This window comes from Ctenopharyngodon idella, chromosome 15, assembly GCF_019924925.1.
Source record: "Ctenopharyngodon idella isolate HZGC_01 chromosome 15, HZGC01, whole genome shotgun sequence".
Taxonomy (NCBI): Eukaryota; Metazoa; Chordata; class Actinopteri; order Cypriniformes; family Xenocyprididae; genus Ctenopharyngodon; species Ctenopharyngodon idella.
Window position 1 is genome coordinate 19,369,973 of NC_067234.1, and position 26,271 is coordinate 19,396,243.

The following is a 26,271-nucleotide window of genomic DNA, read 5'->3' on the forward strand; positions in this document are numbered from 1 at the left end:
CTGCTCTCTCCTTCAGGGAAACAGGGTTGCGTAAGCGACTCTCAATACATCAAGGCAGATGTATAATGAATGGCTTTTAGGATTTTCAGAGTCTGACTTTAGGCTGAATTTTGTATTACATGAATTTCCACTGCATGCTACTTGGTCAATCCGACTCTAGCGGTTGGCAGAGAAGCAGAGGGACCTCTTTGGAGGTGAAGAAAGAAGTAATTTAAAAAGCAAAGGCACCAGGATAGTACAAAACACAATCAAACAAAATCATTTAAGACAGCTTTCCCATTTTGAGCAAGCAAACAGGTGCAGTGGTGATTTCATGCCATACTGAGTCTGTTCTTGCAGGGCTTGATGGGCTGTTGTGGGAGGGAGACCATGTGTTTACGAGCAAAGAGAGGGGGAAAAAAAAAAGAGAGCGAGGGAGATGGAAGATTGTTTATGGCTACAAAAAGCACCATCCAAGCAAACAGGCAAAATGCGCAATGGTGTGCTGGGGATAAAATCTCCAGCACATTACACAACATTCTGTCATACAGAAAGCAGTAGAGAGCACAGATGTGGGCTAAAGGTGCGTGTATAATGATGGTGACATAAATCCAATTTGAATTTAAATATATATCATTTTAATTGCTAACTCACATCTTTAAATACCATTTCATCCCATGCCACAACTTACCTGCCGTCCTGTCTGGTGATGGTATACCCATACGCTGGTTTGTTAATGAAGCTGATATTTACACCGACCAGCGGAGTCCCATCTGAAGTCACCACTTGTCCCCGGATAACACAGGCATGACTGCGGGGTTAAAAAAAAGGGGAAAATCATAGTGTTGTGTTACAGTGTAGAAAAGCATCAGTCGCTATTTGTAAACACATATAATAAATTAAATGAATTCCACAGCTCTGAGGAAACCTCAGCGGGGTTTCCTGTCTGAGAAGCAAAAGATAACAGACAAAAAAAATGGGATAGTGTTTGTGTCATTCCTGCTGTTTGAGAGAACAATGCAGAGGTATGAGTGCTTTCAGTCACAGCAGATATCTGGGCTTGAAACTGCCTTTATCTGATGTTATCTGTCTGCCTCAGGAGCTCCGACTTACTGATCGATATGAAAAAGTCAAACACAGTTTCTTAAAATCCCGAACAAGTACAAAACAACTCCCTGCTAGACACGACTTATGACTCATAGCGTTAGAGATTTTTAATCAGGATTCATGCTGTTCAAGCTGGAGATTATGAAGAACAAAAAAAAAAACTGCAAAAATAGAATATATTAAAAAATATTACCTATAAATATGTCTATTCATTAATTTTGTCTGCCATTATTATAACTGAATCATTTCTTTTATTGATACATGCAATTAATTTGATTAAAAAGGTCATGAATTGAGAAATCAACTTTTTCTTCAGCTTTTGATATATAAGAGGTCATCGTACTATAAGAATATCCTGTAAGTTTCAGAACTGAAAACTTCCTTGTTAGTCCAATGAAAGCTTTTATTGACACCCGGCCCAGCGAACGACTCGTCCTGGAATGTGCCTATAGGTGAAACGCCGCCTCTGCAGAAGAAATCAACGCCTACTTCATCACTGCAACGTTAGCCCCGCCCACTGGCATGTTTGAAAGAGAGAGAGAGGAGAGAAAACTGATACAGGACTAAAAATAACATTACCTTTCAAAGGATCCTAATGCTAGGAATTTGGTCATTTATTTTCAGCAATGTGAATGTCGACAGTAACTCGACAGTAATGCAACAACATGTAAGTAACTGTTCATTCTAATGCCTGATCTGATATGTAATGTTTCATGTACAGTCAGATGTTCTTTGTCTATGTGTCAGCAAATCAAACCAGCGACTAAACGGTCAACTTCATGTTGTTTCTCTTAGTAGGATGAAAATAATCTGTTATTTAAACGGTGATTAAATTATATATAGAAAGCGATCAAAAAACACTCCCTTTACAGTCGCTGGAACTGTCAATCAAACAGCGCAAGTTTGACTCACGCCAAAACAAATGTCTTGGTTACATCGAGTTTGCACTGTTAGTCATGATGAAAGCATACATTAGTGTGCAGAAATTGAGTTGCAATGATGAGATCACTGCTTTCATGCGCTATGATCGGCTACATGCTCATCACTGCAACCTTTCATGCTACGATCTAAATATAACGTCATAGATCTAAATGTAATGCAACACTCTTCACGATTAGTTAACCTTGAGAGCTGTACTAGTAAAAATGAAAGATGTTAGCCAATCACAGCAGTGGGCGTTCACACTGAAGTCTCACAGCAGACACGCCCCTTAAAACAGAGCGTTCAAATCAGAGGGCTAAAATTAGGGTAGGGAAAATGCCTTTTATTTCTAATTTATGACAATTTTTTATGTAAAAATCATACTAACAGTATAAGTGCACCCCAGGAAACATTATAAAATAAAAAAAGGCAGTTAATGACCTCTTTAAATAACTGGCAAATTGTTGAAATTCCGCTCGAAATGTAGATTAAAGTATGATATTAAAGTATTTTAACATCTAAAAAAAAAAGTACACATATCTGCTAAGTTGAAGAAAAAGGCACTTCAGAAAACAAAATTACACATCGGGGCAGTTTCTACAAAGGTATTAGGTATTAAACATGTGCCAGGTAGCGGAACAATTAACATGGTGTGTAAGAGGCAGGCCCCTTCCTGTCCTTACTGCAGGCAAGATCACAGACCCAACAATATCCCTGTCCCAGGGAGGCTAACTTTATGCTAATTTAAGCAGCCTCTCACCTTGAGCAGTCCTTGGCTCAGCTCTGCGTCCCTGTAAACAAAGCTAGCAGAGATAGCGCACAAGTGCACAGCCCCGCCGCAATGTCTATTATCAGACTGCGAGTGAACTCAAGTAGAATAGAAAAGAGAGAGAGGGAGTGACAAAGAAAGATCACTAAATAAAAGGGTGGAGAGGCAGAAAAAGAGAAAGAGAGAGAGATATAATGTGTAAAGCTTTTGTCTATATACAACATTGCTCGAGGTGACAGTTTGATTTAGAGTGTTCTCATTCAGAAGGGGCAGCGACGCAAGTTTTCACAGAGAGCACTGAGTGGAACTGTCGGCTCTGAGCCACGGCGAAATATGCTGAGCTGATTCAACAACTCCACGACAAATGATTTAAATATTGACATTAAACGGATCTGAAGAAGATAAAGGAGAAAGAAGGAACAGGGAAGAGGTCTAGACAAAAAAAAAAAAAAAGTCTAAAGTTAATTTATTCAGCAAACCCCGATCTCAAACAAGATTGGAATGGCAGAGAAACGTGCAAGTAGGTTTATAAACAACAGACATATCACCTTGTGTAGGCCATCAGCACTGTGTTGACAACCGTGTAATTTCAGAGCATAGAAGCAAATTGTAGGCCACGTCTGACTTGATATTAGAAAAGACATCTTAAATAACAATGAAAGAAAGCATGCTAAGCTGCCCTGAAAGGCAGCTTCTGGGAGCGCTACGAACCTTTTTTTTTTTTTTTTTAGAGCAGTCTGAATACCAGTGTTTGGCAAAGGCTAAAAAGGCTAAACGGTTAATGGGCTAAATTAATGTTTACAAGCCCCTTTTATTAAATAACAATAAAAGCTTCTTTACCACTGTAATGCTAACTATTAGATTTGCATGTGTAAAACTAGCCACTATGGTCATTGTCAGGGCATTGCTACAGCATTAGCATTAGCAACAACCCAAAAGCACAATTTAGCATCACTGGTACCAAGTGCTATCAATCCACCTACAGCAGTAAACAAACATGGCATGAGGCCTTAGCGAGCACCTCATGCCGACTGCCCCGTAATGGTTACCGAGTCTGACTGGTAACACAAAGGTTGCTGGTTTGATTCCAGCACCGGCAGGAAATGACTTGAGCAAGGCACCTAACCCCCACTCACTCCCGGGGCACCACAGCATAATAGCTGCCTACTGCTCCGTGTGTGTACCACGGTTTGCAGTGTGTGTTTACGCATCACATGGCCTTCACGTGTCACTTTCACTTTAATTACTTAAAAACTTCATAAGAGGTGCTAAATAGAATCATGCTCCCTCTCTTAAATTACATCCGTGTACAGCAGTATTCTACTCTTTCTCAGAAACTGCAACGTGTTCTAAATAGGCTAAATGGAGAGAAATAATGGGCCACCTCAGGCCGCCCTCTCCGCCATCTCCACATGATGGTAAAAGGGGCTAAGTACACTCAGATGCAGCAAGCAAACAACTTGACCCAAGTGCATCTCCAGCCAAGCACATTTATTCTTTTGTGGGATCCACGGTGTTCAGATAAACAGAGCACATGCTGTAAAGGATAAAAAAAATATCGGAAAAACATTCGGAAAGTTTCAGAAAGGTGAGTCTTGGGATGATAGATGACTGATCATTCCCGTCGATGTTGCTTTCTTGTGGTCGGACACGTCAGATGTGCATTTCTGACATGTCTCCTAGCATGCAGAGGTGGTTGTGGAATCAATAAAAGGCCTGATCAGGTGATGGCAAGGGGCTCTTTTAGACCGACTGCGGCTGTGTCTAAAAGGTCCATCTGGGCTGCTGTCAGCCTCTCTCATATCTGTCAGTAGGCGGAGGAACGAAGAAGTAATAAATAATATATCAGCGCTGATATTTTTAGGTGAATCGAGGTCTGCGATCTTGCGGCTGGTGGCCGACTTCTAAAGCTTTTATTTATTTATGCCTCTTTTTTTTTTCTTGAGAGATGATGGTGACGAAGGGTAGGCCGAGACCCTCATCTCGAAATAATGAAGAGGGTATCGGGAGACTCCCTACCGAGCTTTGCAAAAATGTCACCTTGGGAAAATGTCACGCGGTATTACAAGAGCATTTCATGAATACCGTCTGACATGTCCACAAAAGGCAATATCAAACAAAGTCCAATGTTTCATCTTTGCATGAGGTTGTGCGCATTGGACACTCTGACACAAGTTGATTGAGGGCAGCGTGATTTATGCAACAGAAGAACGTCTGGCAGATAGGACTGGGGAAATGAGTGCATGAAGGAGAGCACTGGACAGCTTTGAAGTGATCAGAGTCTCATTAGGATAGCGCAGATTAGACAAAGGGAGTTCGTACTTGCCAGAGGCTCAGTCACGCAAAGCAAAAGGCCATTCTGTCCAGAGTCTGAGCTGAACTGTGGGAAATGGCCATTTAAGAGATGCAAAAACAATACCCTGCTCACTATAGTTCAGGAAAGTACTGCTCACTGATCCAAAACCCCTCTAAACAAGAAATTTCCACTTGAGTTTCCAAAGAAACAAAGCAAGACAAGGCCTAAAAACAGAAAGCTCTGAATTGAAGACCTCTTTGGCAGATTATGCCTTATGGAGATAAGAATCAAAACGTTGACGCACCCTGGGCGACACCATTAGAGACATTCTCCATGGAGAGCACGAAAAGATGCTCATTTGCTTGTTACGTTTTCTTTTTTTGCCTTTGAAATGTCAGATACGCTTTCATGAAAGGAAATGCGGGGATACTCTACGACATTTCAAAGGAGCACAACTTTTTCCCAAGTCTCTAGTAGCATCTTTTCTGCTCAATTCAATTGAGAACAGGAAGAGAGATAGAGGAACGAGACCAGTGCATGAGTGGGATGCAAATGCAAAAGTGGCATTCACTCTAGGTATTGTTTACAGATAAAAAGGGAACGCCACAAAATGGAGGCAAAAGATGAGAAGTCACATGGGAGAACACAGTGACAGCACTGTTCTCTCATATGAAACATCTTTGGGGCACCTTGGGATGAGCCCCATGCCCTGTTTGTTTACAGGAACAAGAGCTGTAGATGGATTGACAGCATCTGCTTATAGTTACTGATTGATCTAAATATTACCACTACAGTGGATTGAGATTTGGGATAAGTATGGAAAAGAGAACTTAAATTGCAAGAAAAATTGTGAACATTACTACTGAAACACTTACATGCCATCGAAGGGGTTGGTGCCAGGGATGACATGGGTGCTGTCCCGGCCCACCAGGAAGCGCACACGCTGGTAGAAGGACTGCAGGGTGCTCAGACTGGATGAGATCTGGGTTTCCTGGATGATATCCAGTGGATCAGGAGAGCCCACACACAGAGAGGTAGTGTGACACGACGCCTGTAAACAGCAGTCCGGGTCCATGCAGTCTATCAAACCATCTGATAGAGAGAGGACAGGGTGGAGAGGTTTAATCTTCAATAACGGTAATGTAGTGTCAGAAACAGATTCTATGCACAAAATGGCATATTTTGGTGTGAGTGAAAACTGATTTCTCTGCTTGTAAACTGCCTTCACTTAAAGAGGACGTATTATGCCTCTTTTTACAAGATGTAAAATAAGTCTCTGGTGTCCCCAGAGTGTGTATGTGAAGTTTTAGCTGAAAATACCCCACAGATCATTTATCACGTGGTAAAATTCCCAATTTTTGGGTGTGAGCAAAAATGCACTGTTTTTTAATGCAAATGAGCTGTTGCTCCAAGCCTCCTTTCCAGAAGAGGGCGAGGCTTCAAGAACTCATGCTCTGGCATACAGGTGTTATGTCAAATATCAAATAATGGTACTTATCAGATTGTGCTACCAACACTAGATTTGCATTGTTTTAAGGGTAGGTTTAGGGTAGGGGTAGGTATGGATGTTAATAAAGCCTCAAACCACATGAATATGATGCTGGTAGCACAATCTGATAGGTAGCATTTTTCGCTATCGAATTGTGCCACCTATCTGTTTTAATGGGAGGTTGTACAATCTGAGAAAGGACAATCTCACGCACCCAAAATTTCAGAAAGGGCATTCATGTGCAATTTTTAACTAGGAAACTCTTGTTTATGATAATTTCGATAGCATGTGAGGGCAGCATCAGTTCTGGATATGAAGTTTGAGCTTGAAGTGTTGGTATTGACCCATCTTTCAGAATCAACCGTTGAGAAAATCCAGCGTTTAAAATGATTGGCGCAAACATACAAGACTTTCTTTGGGACATTTTCCATCAAAAATGAAATTTAACCACAATGTCCTCAGTGACTCAGATGTCGGGAGTCAATGGAGACTCTTATGTTCATTGGTACATCCCAAAACACAACATTTTTAATGCCCCTTTGGGGCTGACAATGTGAAACTCCAGCTGCTACAGTGAGGATACAGAAATGGCGGACTCACTCAGGGGTGTGTCTATGCTAATAGGGCAGATCGTCACTGGTTGTGGGCGAGACTTCTCCCTACAATGACTTCATTGTAGGGGAGAATCTGAATCCGCTCATTTGAAGAGTCTGCTTCTGATTTATGGGAATTATTAAAAAAAAGTGGATTTTTACCACTATAGGCTGGTTGTTTACACACACTGTGGACACACACACCTGTGTTCAAACACCTTATAGACCTTATGTAGCTCCGCCCCTTTTCAGCGCTGCGCTCGTTGTCTTTTGACTTCCGGTTTGTATTTCCACAGCGATCTTACGTATTTATGAATGAACTGCTCGTTTTAAAATCTTCTGGGTCTACTGACATTTGTTAAGACATCTGCTTTAAACATTACAATGCTCACGATAACTTTAATTAACTCTACAACAAGTAAATCCACTTCACCAGCTAATTATTGTATATAGCGATGCCATAGAAATATACAAAGCTACCACAAAAACGGAAGTTCAAAGACAATATTATAAAGATGGCGGCGCACTTGTTTCTCTGGCGCATAAGGTCTATAAAAGTGAATTTTGCATAATAGGTACCTGGTTTCACATTTTTTTTCCCCAGAAGGACATAACTTGTTTAGGTGGTTGATCTGATGGACTACCAGCTTGTGGACTTGGTTTCCATTGATGGATCATCTTGTCTGAAGTCTAAAGTCTTATAGATTCACTCACGGTAGGGTTAGGGGGTAGAGCCTCATTAGCCTATCAGACACAAACCAAGACACCTTCCTCCAGTGGGCACCAATGAATGTTCCGGAAACCAAACTTGATCAGGTATGACCTGGTTACCAGAAATGTTCACAACCTGCAGCACAAATGCCTTCCAACATGCTTATTTTGTCCAAGCTAATGTCATTCCTCTAGGTTGATATCTTTAAAGGAGAGGAAAAAGATTTCATCATCCCAAGACGAACACGGGCAAACCGTTAGCAGGATCTCAAAAACTTCTAAGAAATAACTGCCTATGTTGGATGGCTTTCTGTGCCCTACAGCTGTTACTGCAGTAAGTTAGAACTAGTCTTGCTTCTTATTTCCTTCATGTTTTTTTCTTTCCAACAGTTTCCACACCTCTACAGGCAGCTCAGCCTCTCCCTCCTGTAATTCAGCTGAAATAATTCAGGACTTCAGGCCACGCTGAGAGGAACCCTTTAATGTGCTGAAGTGGGTCATCCCTTATTCTGTAATATCTCTCTCTCTTCCTCTCTCTCTCTACTTTGTGGAAGCTCTTTGACCAGATGGGCCAGATTATAAAAATATCACCTCTCCTGGTGGAAACATCACTACTTGTTTCAGTCGTCACGATAGTACCGCCAACTGACTGCTTTACTACTAGCATATGTGTTAGCTCTTTCTGATTGGTATTCTACAGGTCAATCTCTAATAAGTGATTATTTAAGATGATAACAAAAACACCACCAGGCCTGTAGCTACACCAAATGATTGTCAGTGATGAAACAGAGTTTGGTAACTTTAGCAGAAGCATGATGTGTAATCTCCCTGAAGATTGTGCTCTTTAGAGCAAACATGTTTTATGCTCAGTGCGGTCGTGACAGGACGAGGCTACCGTTGATTTAGAGGCTTGGCAGGAGGTCGGTTCTAAGCTGATGCTTATTGGGAAATGGAGGTTAGGTGATGTGGACTTGGTATGTCTCTCTGTTAGCTTGGGGAACTTGAAAGCTATGATTTTTACTAAAACAACCCACTCTTCTACACAGTTCCATGTATCGACAGGGAAAGTCTGAACATTTCAGAGCAAAAACCCCAGCAAAGACTATGTTAAATCTTCATAATAAATGTCAAGGGAGCGTGTTGTTTGTGTTGTACCTCCGTCATTGTCCTTGCCGTCACTGCAGGCTGTCTCCATTGAAGTGTCGCAGCCTGCTCCCCGCCAGCCCAGCTGACAAACGCAGTACCAGCCATTATTACCCAGCGTGCATCTGCCGTTGCCATTGCACAGACCAGGACAGCCCTCTGTGCACACAAAAGCAAAGCACACACATTAGAGAGGGCACTTTTCAGCAAAACAAATACTGAACTATAAAAGACAAACTGTTGCAAAAGCCTAGTTATTATATCCAAGACAAAAAAGTTAAAATGAAGGGCTGTGGGTCAAAAGAGTGCTTCAGTAATAACAGTGATAACTTCAGCTGATTAACTGATGCACCTTTTTAAGCCCTTATATCCTATAGAGGCAGACTCATACTGCAGAGCTCCACCAGATCAATACATTCTCATTAGTGTTGTACAATAGATGCAGAACTCAGCTTTAAAGAGAAAGAGAGAGGGAAAGAGAAGGAAGACAATGAGACACAATAAAGGTAGAAGCAAAAGCTAACCAAGAAAAAAACATTATCACAACCAGATATGGATAATCACAGTATTCCTTGGGAAATAACACTAACAACCTTAGCTTTAGATAGTAGACTAATCTTAAAATGCGAAAACCATAAGCTCCAGGTAAAACACAGAACCACATTCTGTTTTATTCCTATAATGTGAATGTCATGACACATCTGAAAATAGGATTTCACAGGGCTGCGCCTGAACTGGGAGGTTAATTCTGACAGGATGTTGATAGAACAGGTGGGCACACGCTCCTACAGACACGGTGTGCTCCATTCGACAGCGTAAAATGTCTGTCATTGTCATCTGTTTCCTCCTCCCCTCCCTGCCACTTATCAGCTACCTGTCCAATTCTATTTCCTGAGATGAAAACACAGACGAAAGGCGAGAAACCCTGCACCATCGAATGTAAAACCCTGACATGCTTTTCACAAGCCAAGAGCCGCTCTCCAAGATGTCTGAGCTGACCTATTTTGTCAGCGACAGTTAGCACAGCCACTGCTCGAAAATCATAGAGACTAAAGCAAGGGAGAGAGTGAGAGTGGGAGTTTGTATAGAGAAAGAAAGGTGGTGGATGCCTGATAAGAAGGAAATCTGAGATGACTCTAAAAGCCATGATCATTTCTAAAGATGGCTCAATGCAGAATTGCATGTGGTGTTTTCATCCAGGCTTTGTGCATCATGACGCTTTGCTCAATGTTCCAAGACATCTGTGCTTCAATAACTGATATATGTAGCACATTTAGTACCATCTGACGCAAGAAAAAAAAAATGAATTGCTGATTCTTGCCGTAGCATGTAAGTCTGCACCTTAATGGAGAAGCCATCAAGAAAGTGGACTGCAACGTTGACTCACATAATAACATAGCTGCACAGATCAGCAGAGTTTCATTTACTGAGTGATGGAGCTTTGAAATACTAGTTAGAGCACATGCTCCGATACATTGAGCCATTGTACTCATGGGCGATGTATCACAAATGGCAATCTTGGTAACTCGCAGTCTCATGATCTTGTCCAAACCTGCTCCTGGAGGACCACCTTTCTTTAGAGTTCAGTTTAAACCACACTCGATTTGGCATTTTTTTTTTTATGCACAGCTTCTCAGTGAAGCACAGCTCTGTGATCAGTAGTAAATGCTGCTCCATCTGAAAGCCAAAAAATGGCATTTTTCAGGCTGAATCAAGCTAATGCGCACGTCTGACTGTTTCTTTAGGAACCGGAGCTTCTAACGACATCTGCAGTGACGCGATGATTTTACCAATCGGTGATTGGCTCTTATTTAGAAGGCGGGACTTATTCCACCATTGCACTTTCTCCCATTCATAATAATATGAGTGCACTGTCTTTCTAAATATAAAGTCTTTGTTTATACTTCAATGCTAATCGACATAGTATTATATACAATGATAAAGACTATGAAATAATATGTTGTGTGACTTAATCTGTGTAAGAAACCACATCACCTCACAGGAGGATATTTTCAAACACTCAACTGATGTTATGAAGTGAGTTTGGAGTAAAAACATCATATTAAATGTTGTCTTTTGTTGGCCAAGAAGTTCATAAATGCTTCTCATGTTTGGAAAGATGTTTGACGCGTGTTGCTTTTTCAAATGCACGTTATAAGCGACTCAAACTTGCAGTGCTTTCAGATGGAGCGGCATTTACTACTGATCACAGAGCCATGCTTTATTGACAAGCTGATTTCACAATTGCGCCAAGCTAAATCGGTTTAAGAGCGATTTCATGTTAATTTCGATTTATCGTGCAGCTCTAGTTATAACCCAAGTTAAACACCAGGGCTGCGTTCAGCCCCGACAAAACGTTGCAAAACGCTTTTTTAAACGGAAACGGTGGTGTGTTGAACACCCTGTTCTGATGACACAAGAGTTGCAACTATGGCAGCTGAGAAGGCCATTCTTTGGGTTCTTTTTGAAGAATTGACATGCTATATTTTTTACTATAAAACTCTTAAGACAAACATGTCTTCTAATATCTTAAATTGTTGCGTATACCGAGCTGCAGTGGACACATTTGTAAACGACTTTACTTGGACCCATTGTGCGAGCGGTCTCTTTAATACCACGTGGTTTATATATATGTTGCTGCTGATTGGGCTGAGATTTTTGACACACCCACCAAACAAGAGAAAACGTATCTCAAACCCCGTTGCACACCGTTTCCAGGAAACATGTCGTTCAACCAGGAAACCGTAGTAAAACGTTGCGCTGGTTCGTGCCCCAGAACTAGTTAATCAAGGTCTTCACAGATGCTCATAAGTTTCAGACAGGTTTATTGGATCAAGCTGAAGCTAAACTCTGTAGAAAGGCGGATCTCTAGAAACAGTAGTGTGTCCCATTTTGCACAGTAGGGTGTCACTTTGTAGCCACCTGTAATGTATCCTTGAGGCTAGATAATTCCCAGTGGAGCACTACTAAACAGTCTACTCTTTGTCAAGAAGGATGGCAGCTGGAACAAGATCTTTGAATCCCATTTCTTGTCTTTTCTCTACTATCAACTCCGTAGGTACAAGGTTGTACCTGCAATCACAGTCTTCAGCTGACCTCACTTTGGTGTAAGGACAATCTTTTGTGCTACACGGCAGACAGTGACAGTTATATTCTTTGTTAACAAGCAAAGGGGTGAGCTTGACCAGAAGACAGCAGGTTCCTCCTTAAACACCCAAACAGACAAACAGCTGCACAGTCCGCAGTGGCGAGACGTCTGAATGGTCTGTTCTGAATGCTTATTAAAGAGCTAAATAAATAAAGATCTGTGCTCTGCTGGCAGCAGTTCAGCTTAATTGGCAGTCCTTTCAGAGAGAGGCCCCTGTGGAGCGCACCCGCGCATCAGGCTGAAACAGCTCCGGAGGGCCACAAACCGCCTTGCGCAACCCCCGCAGCCGCACTGCCTCTCTATGCAAGGAGAAAGGGAGGGAAGGGGTGGGCTCACGAAGCAAGAAAACCAGAGACAAGAAAGGGAAAGACAACGAGCAGGTAGGGGGTGTGGGCAGCTCTGGGCTCTGGCATCACCGGTGCATAGCATGCTTTAATTAGAGAGGCTGCCGCTTCAGCACCTCTCTGAACCCCCACCCCTCCTCCCGAACCCCCTTCTGCTGTGCTGCACAGCTGCACTGAACATCCATTATGCATGGCGCCGGTTGGCAAGGTCCGTGACCCTCCGCCAGCCCTCCCTCCTTGGATCCTGTGGGCCATCCATCCCCCTGAGTTCCACAGCAGGGATACGGCAGCTAAGGAGACGCTCCGGCTCCCGTGTCGCCCACTCAGTGGGCGTAAAGTTGCTAAGTGGCGAGGTGGCAAAGCAGCGCATTGGATGTGGTGGTACAACAGCAGCATGATTCGACAAGGACTGTGTTGGTGAGGCATGAAGCATGGGCTGAATGAAAATACGAGCGCAACTCTAGAGATGAGCTTTTTGAAGGATGGGCTGATGGAAAGATGATGGACGACAGAAAATGAGAGAGGAAGAAAAGATAGGACAGGAGGAGTGCCATACCTTTCACTACCTTATCCAGATAGTGAGCTTTAGGGGGAGATAAAAGACAAGGACATATAAGGGAAGTTTTGAACAGTGCAGCTTCCATGACAAGACACAGACAGCTAGAAGCATAGGCTGGTTGCTCGAGACATCTAAGTTTACTGAAACACAGAGGGGCTGCAAAAGCTATTGCAAGGACAATAACATGCAACAAGCAAAACATCACATCACAGGCTGGGAGAGAGTTAAAGGTATGGTGTGACAGGGTAGAGAAAGAGAGAGATGTTGAGAAGTCAGTTTATCAGTTCCTGTATTACAGGAGTAAGAGTTTTTTGGCAACACTTTCTATGCAGCCTGTATATATGCCTATTTTTGTTTTGTTTTTTACAATTTAGATGGAGGTTGATAATGAAGTATGAATATTTGTATAACCAATTGGATGCAGAGTAAAATTCATAAGTTACTAATTCTATAAAATTATTACATCTTTAAGGTTTAAGATGTATAAAGCTTATAAAGAAAGAGCATGTCACTGATGAGACGGCCACGCTCCAATCCAGCAGTGGAGAAGCAATACGTCATCTGTCGAACTGTACATTACATCACGGACCGTTACACACTTACCACCTTTAATGGCACACGTGTTATGGGAATGTATGGTCCCTGCTGTTGGGATGCTATGTTTCACTATGGTACATGTATGAAGAACATCAATAATGCATCAAGAATATATTAAAAAGACAGAATACTAGTGTACTGGCCCTAGGAAGGGAGGGGAAAAAAAAAACAAAAACAAAAAAACAATAACTAACAACGCCCCTGCATTAGAAGATTTCTGGGAAGTGGGAAGTTCATAAGATCTAAACAGAATCCTTATTTATTTGCTTTGTTCACCTCTGGTGTTTTGTGAGGAGCTGTTACTGTCGAGTCTTTTCTTTTCTAGTCACTGACTGATAAACTCAGAGACAAAATCAAAAGTTACAGCTGGATAAAAAACAATACCAGATCAGACTATGTGGCTCCTTTAACAGAGGAGATATGGCTTGGATGTTTTTGGATTAAATAGAGAGGATGAGAGACAAAACGTAGAACAGAGAAAGACATGATGATGTTGAGACACACTAGTAAATGCAGTCTCACAGAACAGACTTTTTATTGGCCCATTCAGATTCTTTAGGCGAGATGTAAGACAAACGTTAAACACTTAACGTGATTTACCCTGGAACAGCATTCCAATCAACCATCATATTTTAGGGTTATGGGTGGTGTTAGGGGCAACACTTGTCATCCAATCACTGCTCTGATTTAAAGGATTAGTTCACTTCAGAATTAAAATTTCCTGATTATTTATTCTCCACCACGTCAAGATGTTTATGTCTTTCTTTCTTCAGTCGAAAAGAAATTAAAGTTTTTGAGGAAAACATTCCAGAATTTTTCTCCATATAGTGGACTTCAACAGGGATCAACGGGTTGGAGGTCCAAATTGCAGTTTCAGAGCAGCTTCAAAGGGCTCTACATGATCCCAGACGAGGAATAATTTTCTAAAAAATAAAAATTTATATACTTTTTAAACACAAATGCTCATCTTGCACTAGCTCTGCGATGCGCCACGCATTACGTAATAATGTTGGAAAGGTCACACGTGACGTAGGCGGAAGTACCGATCCAGTGTCTGTAAAGCAAATGTGCAAAGACTAAGTCAAACGCCCTTTACAAATAAGGTAAAACATGTCGGAGGATTTTGAAGTTGGAGGAGAAAATGAGATTTTTTATATATATATATATTTATTAATTATCTTAAAGTCTGACCATGGAACAACCTAATACACCTGGCTCAACTGAAGGACGGTTGCCTCTCTCCATTGACGTGGGTTGTGCCATTGTGCAGTGAAACCAATATTAGACTGAATCTATTTCTAAAAGCATTAATTATTATCATCATGGTGCCTAAGCTGAAATGCTTTGACTATGACATGACTACTATTTTTATTGAGCAGGCTTTTCAACATCAGGCTTTTATGACTCATATAGTATAACGTACGAGAATACGCAGCTCACACTTGAGGATGGAAAAAACACACCTCAATTTTATTCAGAGAACTAAGCAGAAACATGCAATTTGGTGCAGTTGCTGATATTTATATGGCCAAAAAGTAAGATGAAATTCCAAAAGCTTATAATGCAAATCAATGAGATCTTTATAACAGTACAGTAGACTACTTACAATGAAATAATAATAAAAAATACTCCCAATAATATCTTAGTAAGATGATATTTAAATGCTTAGTTTTATGATCAAAGCTCTGTAGATTTTATTGTGGGGGAGAAAACATATAATGCAATACAATGAATGATGATTGAGAGATGAACAGATAAATGTTCCTCAAAGGCCTGATGTATCATTGATGTATCATATTTGATGTTATATTTTTTCAAATTCCAAATACATTGGTATATTTTGGTTCAAATAAAACTAAATTAAAGCCGAAACACACGACTTACTTAAACAATAACCTTACCAAAAGGAATTGCAAAAATAATGAATATTTTTAAATAAAAATAATAATAATAAAAAAAAATTCTTTAAACTGCTTTGCCATTTAATTCCCCAATGTAAAGAACGTCTTTCCAGTGACTGCTCTGCTCGTGCAATGCAAATGTTTGTGTTCAAAATGAACTAATAGAAAGGAACGAGAAAGAGAATAAGAAAGGAGGGAAATGATGAGTAGAAATGAAAAGACACCTTAGCACATTCCCACATTAAAATGCATGAAGACAAGCTTCATATCCTTGAGCAAACCTGTTCATGCTATGCCGAGTTGCACAAATTCAATTACGCATGCTTCTCTCACACCTCCCCGCCAGCCCCTTCCCCCCGTCACGACTCCACCCTTATCCCACACTTCACGCACACATAAATTAATGCATCCCTCTTGCTCCTTACCGATGGTGCAATGTTCTCCGTTCCATCCCGGGCTGCATTCACACTTCCCGTCCTTGCAGGTTCCGTGCTCGCTGCAGCGTGGATGACAAGCCCGTTGTTCGCACCCAGAGCCCATCCAGCCCTCGTCGCAGCGACAGCTGCCCGCCACGCAGATGCCATGACCACCACAGTCGGCTGCGCACAGCTCTGTGGGACACGGGGAGGGAAAGGGTGTTACCGAATAGTAGTTGGGACAGGGGGTAAAGAGAAAGCAAATCCAGGAGTTATTGTCAGTGATGGGACGGCCACGCTCCACTACCTTGTCTGATGGCTAGTGAAAAGAAATTCTTGCACCTCATAAAGGGGGCAATCCCTTTTGGACAATACAAATCTAATAAGACCATTACAAAGCAGGGGTTCGAGGATTGTGGGAGGTTTAACAGGGCAGATTTTCTGCTGTGTCTCTTCCTTTTTGGATTCCTTCTTTTTGGGGGGAAGTCCTCCTTTTGTGTGGAGGGGAGTAGGGAAAAATTAAAAAATAAAAGAAGAAAGAAAAGTCAAAGAACAAAATCCAATTTTGGCTTCCTATAGAAATGGAGACACACGCTGGATTATTTAAGTCGGTTTCACTGCATAAGTAATGAGGTGGAAGCTGAGGTAGTGTTGCAAAAAGCATTTTTTCTATAATTAAAAAAAAAAAAAAAAAAAAAAAAAAGATCTGAGAGACAATAATTGAGATTTAATTCACAAATTAAATCTAACATATGAGATTTCACAAATAAAATGGTCTGGGAAGGTTTGGCTGTGTGAACCAGTTGTGCCAATTAATTCACATAACACTTTACTTCATGTCTAGTCAGTCTGAAATCTTGACATAATGAAAAAGTTCCAGAAATATAAAAAGGATAAAGATGTGGCATAAAGCACAAAACATCAAGTGAATGGGTAGTTAACATGAAATGCTTTTGTTAAGTTGACATGCCCAGCTGTATAATTCATCTAAAACTATCTGAAATAGCATTTTGCTATTCTTTTATAATTATCATCCACGTAGAATTGCTGTACTTCAAAATGTCACAACACAGAACAATATAAAATGGTATGGAAGCTTGAAGCCACTGAATAAAAAAAAAAAAAAAAAGTAATTGCAACTTCTCGCAATTCTGACTTTCGTTTCTCAGAATTGTGTGAAAGGCAGAATCGTGTGATATAGAGTCACGATTGCATGTTATAAAGTCAGAATTCCGGGATATAAAGTCACGATTGCGTGTTATAAAGTCAGAATTCCGGGATATAAAGTCAGAATTGCGTGATATAAAGTCAGAATTGCGAGTTATAAAGTCAGAATTGTGTGATATAAAGTCAGAATTGCGAGTTATAAAGTCAGAATTGCGAGTTATAAAGTCAGAATTGCGTGATATAAAGTCGCGATTGTGAGTTATAAAGTCAGAATTGCGGGATGAGTCAGAATTGCGGGATATATCGTCGTGATTGTGAGTTATAATATCAGAAATTGCAGGATATAAAGTTGCGATTGTGAGTTTTAAAGTTAGAATTGCGGGAGAAGTCAGAATTGTGGGATATAATGTCGCGATTGCGAGTTATAAAGTCAGAAATTGCGGGATATAAAGTCACGATTGGAGTTATGAAGTTAGAATTGCGAGATATAAAGTCGCGATGGCTAGTTATAAAGTCAGAATTGCGTGATATAAAGTCACGATTGGAGTTATGAAGTCAGAATTGCAAGATATACAGTCGCGATTGCGAGTTATAAAGTCTGAAATGAAGTGTGAGTTTATATCATGTAATTCTTACTCTAGCATGCAATTGCGAGTTACTAGTGAAAGCAAAAAGGCAATTAAAAGTGAGAGAAAAATGGTGATCAGTTACCTATATACTATATTTTTTTGTAGATTTGTATGGATTTTAACCACAAATAATCAAAAAACAAAAACAAAACAATAAAATAAATTAACAAATTAAATGTCCTGCCATGCAGTAGAACACACACACACACACACACACACACACACACACACACACACACACACGGTTTTCATGTTTTATGGGGAATTTCCATAGACATAGTGATTTTCATACTGTACAAACTGCATATTCCATTATCTACCTCTAAACCTACCAATCACAGAAAACTTTCTGCACTTTTACATTTTCAAAAAAAAAAAAAAAAAAAAAAAGTGTCATTTATAAGCTGTTTTCCTCATGGGGACCAAAAAATGTACCCACAAGGACAAGGATTTCGGATATTGCCATCTTTGTGTATCATTTTGTCCCCATAATGTAGGGTTTACCTGAACCACACACACACGATTTTAAAAGGTGGATACAATGTAAAAGAACAAATATTTTCATGCTATGCAAATAAGAGCCCTCTTCAAAGTATAGAGCAGTGGTTATGTACTATTGTCTAATTAGCCAAATCTATGCGGAAGGGAGCCAGAAAAAAGGTCGCTTATAGGCCAATAATGAGTCAATTATGTTCTTGTAGCTCTGCATTTTGTCATTGTTACAAATTAAACAGTTAAGTTAGTCTTTTCAGGCACAAACCATAACATGGCATTACCAGATTTAAAAGCTTGAAGGAAAAAAAAAATCCTTCCCTCATGCTAATTACAACGCTGGGCCTTTGTTAAATTATGTAAATGCCCTTAATTTCACATGCAACATTTCAATTAGAGGCATCCTAATGGCATTTCATTGCTTAAAGTTGTCAAGGAGACACGCAGTTGCTCATTTTCTCTCGTTCTTACTCGCCTTTATTGTCCCTCTTTCAATTTGCTTAGCATTTTGCCCCTCGCTCTCTCGCATGCACACAAAAACGTCTTGCTTGATAATGCGAATATCGTTTCTCATAAAGGTCTTCCTCAAAGCGATTCTCATAAAGGTAACACAGCAGCCAAGTGACAAGATGATGCCATCTGTGAATCGTTCCCACAATGCTTCACTGCAGGGCAAAAACGCTATGAACGTTGTACAATAATTGGGTAACTCCTTCCTGCGTCCTTTAATAGAGGAGGAGAACTAATTGATGCAGATCTTGATTGTTTGCAACAGCTCATTTCAGAATGTGTTGGAGCTGCCAGCCTGAAAACATGCTAGAGCTGAAAGCTTTCTTATTCAATTACCAGAAGTGACCAAGAGAACTGAGACAAAAATGGGGGGAAAAGATGGAGAGACAGAGAGAGGGAGGAAGTAATTTTCAGATTTTAGGAGTGGCTCTCTGTTTAGTTTTGTGGCATGACATTTATTTTACCCCCAACATTTATGTTATAACCATTATCAGTGCAGTTAACTTGTGTAAAATTTGCAGCAAACAATACAGTTTGCCACTAATGGTTCCCAGATGTTTGCCAAAGGGGGTAAAAATACAGTTAAATAATTAAAGCTCACATTTTCCACAGTGTATCAATAACAATGTGTGTTAAACTTGCTGGGTGTTTTTCTGGAGCGGTTGCAGTTCAGATCCTTGAGTTAAAGCAGAGGCCGGCTCAGGAGAGCACAAGTCTCGTAATAATTTAGTCATGCTGCATCTTTCGCTTGAGAAGCCAGGCTTTAAATGGCTATTTCCAGCAAATCCCTCGGATTACCTAATAGGTCAGTCTGTCTGCTTGGCATTAAAGTGAAATTCATATTCACAGATAGTTGTGTTTCAAAAGTTTGCTGAAGCAAAATTCCCATTAGTTCTCTGATCTCTTAAAACCTTGTGGTGTTTACAATAGCAGTGACCAAAATAACAATATTGCATCACTGCTTTTGAGCACTTTGGAGGGATATTAATAATAAATTTCCCTGCTTCAAACCTGGTGTAGCAAAACAGCATTTGGATTTCTGCCCTGCGTTACAGAAAAAGAAAAATTAATAACTCTGATAAGTAAACAAATCAACTCTGTTCTCTAAAAGTTTTCATTAAAATAGACAAACAATATTTAGGGATGCACGATACTAAATTTCTCCGCCAATGCCGATATTCAGAATGATATGGAAGCTTGTTTCAGCCACTGAATAAAAAATAAAAAAGGCAATTGTGACTTTTTATCTCACAATTCTGACTTTTCCCCGCAATTGTGAGTTTACATCTCGCAATTCTGACTTTTCTCAAAAAAGTCATAATTGTGAGAAAAAAAGTCATAATTGCAAGATATAACCTAACCTCACAATTGCAAGAAAAAAAAGTCAGAATTGAGTTTATATCACACAATTCTGACTTTTTCTTGCAATTGTGAGTTTATAACTTGCAATTCTGACTTTTTTTCCCCTCAGAATCGTTTGATACATTGTCGCAATTGCGAGTTATAAAGTCAGAATTGTGAGATATAAACTCGCAATTCTGAGAAAAAAGTCAAGTCTTTTTCCTCCTTCATAATTGGAATTGTGAAATACAAACTCGTAATTGTGAGAAAAAAAAGTCATAATTGCGAGATGTAGTCTAAACTCGAAATTGCGAGAAAAAAATCAGAATTGCGAGTTTATATCATGCAATTCTGAGATAAAAAGTCAGAATTATGTGATAAAAAGTCACTTTTTTTTTTTTTTTGTCTGTGGCGAAACAAGCTTCCATAGAATGGTCTGCTGATAACGATTTAAGGAAAAAAAATCTCTTCCAACTAATGCTGTAAACTATACAGGGAACCCTCTCATTTGCTACTATAATATTAGAGCTTAAAAGTAACAACAGAGCATAAACTATTATATTCAACTGCTATTTATTTTCAGATATAATAACTGCACTCAAATAAAAACCGAAATGTTTGTATACAACTCAGTTGCACATAAGGTAGTTTTCATAAACACTTGTCAAATTTATTTAAACATTCTTATATAATTAACAGTAAATAAGCTTCTCTCTATTGTTTTTTTTTTATTTTTTTATAGCTAACTAATGAACTGTGAACTATGGATAACTTTCCTGAGGTAAATGCAACGTTAAGTGACATATTCACAAGCTGTTTTATTCACGTCTTTCTGCATTTGAAACACAGATTGAGCGATTACATGAGACACGATACTTTTCAGTAAGTTGTACTGTATCTTTCAACATACGTTTTAATGCTATAACTTGTATTAAAGTGAAAGAAAAGACTCGTGCTCTGTGCTGTCACTTGAACTGAGGTGCTACAGCGATCTGTCACGTCACATTTAAGAGCGTCAAAACGCCATTTATTGTTTGAATTTCATGATAAAATGGACAGAATTTGAAAGCTGAGACTGTTTCTTATCAGAAGTAAAGCACAACGCTCTTTGTGATTACTGGATGGGAAGCACGCTACAAATAATGTTTGGTGTAGGTAAAACAACCGCAAACCTGGCAACCCTGGCTTGAACTTAGGGTGATCCATAGGGTGAAATAGATAATGTCAATTTTTTTAACTGTTAATGCGTTATTGTCATGTTGACAGCCTTAAATTCAACACAAGAGACATTTTATTTACACACAGTACGAGTTTCAGTCTTACACATTTTCCCGCCCCCTTTTAATTGAGAGGATATAATCGGCCCTCATCATTTAAACAACTAACCGATGGGAGATAGTAAAAATAATTGCTTTTATCAGCCAATAATATAAAGTACATGTTTACTATTACTTTTGTTAGTTAAAAGTTCAGCCGCATCTCCTGGTTTCAAACAACTCTACTGCTGTTAGGATTTTAAAGATTGTCTTTCACATTAACAAATCCGCAAGAGTGTGACACCTGTCCAGTGTGATGTAAGAAGACATCGGTGTCCCATCTTGAGGGAAAATCAAATCACACTATCCACAGGTCACTGTCAGAACCTGGCTCTTGTGGCTCTCGTCCTCCGCCATGAGGTGCTAAACCGCTTTTACTGTATCAAACGCTGCTGTTTCACCCCCACCTCCTGATGGAGGTCTAACTAGCGTGACCGAAACAGCTCAAATGTGGAAAAATCTCTGTGAAAAGGTGGTCAGGCATGACTGGGAGAGGGGTTGAGAAGAAGGGACTAAAGTGTTTTGAAACCATGGAGAATTTGACCTAACTGCCCATTCTTGATGGAATAAAAGAAAGGAAATGGCACAGTGCTAACTTTATCAAACAAGTTTGAAATGGCTGCTTAATTCAGGGAAAAAATGTCTTTGAAGTGTTGCTAATTTAAACGTTCTGTTATAGACAATAGACTGAGCGTTTACCGAAGCACTTTGCATATATTGTTTTCTCAGAATTTTCTCAATCACACAAGTCGAGAACAGTGAGGTAAATTATGTGGAGCATGAAATTACACCCTGACACCTGTAGTCACCGCTGTCATGGCAACAGGTGGCGTGGAGATTAGCAAAGATAAGCTGCATCAAGTTTCATTTAGATGGTTTACGAGATTTTAACATTAATCAGTTCATGCACAGGCACGCATAAATATGTGATGAACCGCTCACAAAGAGATAAATTCACAAACACAGGTGTACGATTTGCCCTTCAGATTAGTGTGACGCTAACACTGTCCCCCATACTGCGCTCCGAGACACAGACAATTGATATGATCAGATAAGGTAGGTATTTGTATGAGATAGTTATATGATTATTAAATCAAAGGTGAAGAAGAAGCAATATATCTTTTGAATATGGTACTTACACAGTATAAAGGCCTGGGTGTATTATATATGCATGTTTCAGATTTACTTCAGTTAATTTCGTTATTGAAAACTATACTGAAAAATGTTCATTTTATTTCCTTGACTAAGACGACACGAGGACGAGATGGCACCAATGTTTTTAAATGATAACTGTGACTATATCAACATGCAATGCTGTTGGCGAAAAATACAAGACTAAAATGTAGTTAAAAAGTGTGTTGTTAACTAACACTACAACAATTAAAAATGGTGTTCGGTAAATAAAATAAAGCTAAAATAAAATATCAAATGTAAAACAAAAAAAAAGTAACTAACTGAAAAAAAAAATAGTTTAATTACTAAAACTATGCAAACTAAAACTGAGGTAAAACTAAAAATAAATGAAAAAAAAAAAAAAATAAATCTAATAAAAATGACTAAAGCACATTATAAAATGACAACTTAAAATTAAAACTGAAAATATAAAAATAAAGGCTAATTCAAAATATTAATAAATACTAGAATATGAACAATATATAAACAACACTGATTGGTGCACACAAATGAAAATAACTAAATAGTTCTTCCTTGAGTTCATATAGTAACAATGATAAATAAGTAAATAAATACATACATACATACATACATACATACATACATAAACGGGTCATTGACAAATAAGGTTTTTGAAGGTGTAAAAAAAACATAATGGAGATATAATTAATTTTGAAGTTTTATTAAGTGTTAACAATGAGATTATGTGGGTTTTTTATAATCAACTAACACTGCTTTTGTCATTTTTTACAAGATGGACAAAATTTGTCACCAAAAAAGTAATTTGGTTTAACCAAAATTTCGGTTTTACCGAATGACACTTTTGGTTATACCAAATGACGATATTTTCAAACATTGCTAACAGGCTGATATCTAGCTAGCTAGCTAGCAAACGGACAATCAAACATTTTATATTTAGTACAAGTTTTTAAAATTTTACAGCATTTTCCATGTTTTATAGCGGTTGCACCGAATGACCTGAGGTTTCGGGACATGTGTATGAGCAAGTGAAAACATGAATTTTTCAAATAGTTAAAAGAGAGTTAGTTACTTTGCTTCACGACTATGTGGTTTTTTGCAGGTGTCTGAATGATCATTGACCGCATGACTTGATCCAAAATGGTCCCTTTATATTGGTTACTCCAAATGACAATGAAATGAAGTTTTCAGGACATTGTTTCTCATAACAAAGCAACAACTTCTACACATAATTTTAATACCATTTTGCACTATGTTGATATATGATGTTATAAAATTTTGCCAGAATTAAAAAATATATACATTTATTACATTTTAAGATATTTTAATCACAAATTAAATGGCTCTATTGGCCTTTGGACGGTTAAACCGAATGACATTTTGACACTTCAAAATCTATATATATATATATATATATATATATCTATATATCTATATATAATATATATACACATGCAAAGTAACAATGCTGAAATAGGGAAACACGTCAAGTGAACATAATAGCTCAGGACATTACGTCATTCCACCACTGTACTGACCTGTGGAGCAGTCGTGACCCGTCCAGTTGGGGTCACAGTTACAGGTGTTGGTATCAGCCAAGAAGGTCCCATGTCCAGAGCACTGCTCCATACAGGAAGCACGTGGACTCTCGCATCCAGGACCTCCCCAACCTACAAAACAGTGGCACTCTCCACGTACACAGACACCTCTCCCGGAGCAGGTCGGGTCCAGGCAGTCCACTGCACAGTAACAGAACACATTGTGCAGGCATTAATTAACTCGTTTTCACATAGCTAATTCAAAGCAGAATTCAAAGTAAAAATACATCATCAAAGCCATTTCGTATCAGACTAAATTCATCATCAAAGACGAGCGCACTAGATCAAACTTGAACACATGCATGTATTAACATCAAACTGTCATAACTCAGTGTCCCCTGCTGTTCATCTTCCTTTCAATGTATGACTCAGACCTTAGTCATCCATCCCATAGACCAAAAAAGAAGGACTCTAGAGGTTTAGCTCTTGTAGCGGAGAGCGCGCCACAAGCCCAGCTGCATCTGAGTAGGCCTGACACTTCCAAAAACCCTGAGAGAAACAGGATTTACAAACGGTCAAAGTAAATGGCCGCATTCGCTGTCGTGCAGTAAACTGGCAGGTGGGAAGAGTGTTGCTCTCTCTCTCTCTCTCTCTCTCTGACTTCTCTAGCTGCTGGTAATGAGATTTCCTCTCAGCGCCAGGAAGGGAAAGACTGGCGCGGTCGGAGCATGTTCTGCTAAATTGAAAAGCGATGCTGGATGTGGTCCCCCCACTTACTGTGAACCCAAAACCAAGCGTGACAGAATGCAAACAAGGACACCTACAATGGCCCATGGGCGAAAAACTCAGCTTCCTGTACCCATGTTACTCTTAATTCATTTCTAATCCTTGTTGAAGAATGAACTAGAATTAGTCACCCCCAACAAACATTCTCAAGACGGATATTCACAAAATAAAGTAAAAACTTTTGCAGCCCATTTGACTTCAAATATGACATACGTGAAAGAGGATATTCAAAGGGAAAAAAAAAATAAAAAAAAATGGTTGTGCTGAACTGAACTGAGAAAGTCTTTGAAATTCCAATTAGCAAGATAGCAAATAGAATGAACAGCAGCAATCTGAATTTGAATTTAAGAAAGTAAAAATAAAATGAATTGAAATGCAAAGGAATTAATGTCATACATGAATACATAAAATGATAAACAAATGAATGATAGAATGTTAGAACAAAATATACAATGTTAAAACAAACAAATGATAGAATGCTAGAATGAACGATACAATGCTAAAACAAAAACAAACAAACAATGCTTGAATGAACAATAGAATGCTAAAACAAACAATAGAATTCTAGAACGAACGATAGAATGCTAAAACAAAGAAATAGAATGCCAGAATGAACAAACAATAGAATGCTAGAACAAAGGATAGAATGCTAAAACAAACAAATGATAGAATGCTAGAATGAACAATAAAATGCCAAATCAAACAAATGACAGAATGCTAGAACGAACAATAGAATGCTAAAACAAACAATAGAATGCTAGAACGAACAAACCATAGAATGCTAGAACAAACGATACAATGCTAAAACAAGATGCTTGAATGAACAATATAATGCTTAAACAAACAATAGAATGCTAGAATGAAAGAGAGTAGAATTCGAACAATAGAACGGTAAAACAAAGAAATGATAGAATGCTAAAACAAAAATTATAGAATGCTAGAACGAACGATATCCTAAAACAAACAATAGAATGCAATAACGAACGATAAAATGCTAAATCTAACAAACGATAGAATACTAAAACAAATGATAGAATGCTAAAACAAACAAACAATAGAATGCTAGAACGAAAGATATGCTAAAACAAAAAGAATGCTAGATCGAAAATTATAATGCTAAAACAAACGATAGAATGCTAGAACGAAAGTTAGAATGCTAAAACAAAAATGATAGAATGATAGAACTAAAGATACAATGCTAAAAACAAACAAACAATAGAATGCTAGAACGAAAGATATGCTAAAACAAACAATAAAATGCTAGAACGAACGATAGAATGCTAAAACTAACAAACAATAGAATTCCAGAACGAACGATAGAATGCTAAAACAAACAAACAACAGAATGCTAGAACGAAAGATATGCT

General features: G+C 39.0%; 1 protein-coding gene across 12 annotated transcripts in view; it reads right to left on the reverse strand.

Annotated features, from left to right (window-relative positions):
• The window catches only part of tenm4 (teneurin transmembrane protein 4), a 262,005-nt gene that overhangs the window by 78,967 nt on the left and 156,767 nt on the right, over positions 1–26,271 (reverse strand). For 8 of the 12 annotated variants that reach the window (XM_051862025.1, XM_051862022.1, XM_051862031.1 and 5 more), the window contains 6 exons: positions 24,119–24,319; positions 15,983–16,168; positions 13,057–13,083; positions 9,021–9,167; positions 5,948–6,164; positions 671–790 (listed from right to left, as the gene is read on the reverse strand). In XM_051862025.1, the coding sequence (XP_051717985.1) occupies positions 671–790; positions 5,948–6,164; positions 9,021–9,167; positions 13,057–13,083; positions 15,983–16,168; positions 24,119–24,319 (898 nt within the window). The remainder of the gene's footprint in view (positions 1–670; positions 791–5,947; positions 6,165–9,020; positions 9,168–13,056; positions 13,084–15,982; positions 16,169–24,118; positions 24,320–26,271) is intronic. The other 4 variants (XM_051862032.1, XM_051862028.1, XM_051862024.1 and 1 more) reach the window with 1 other exon arrangement.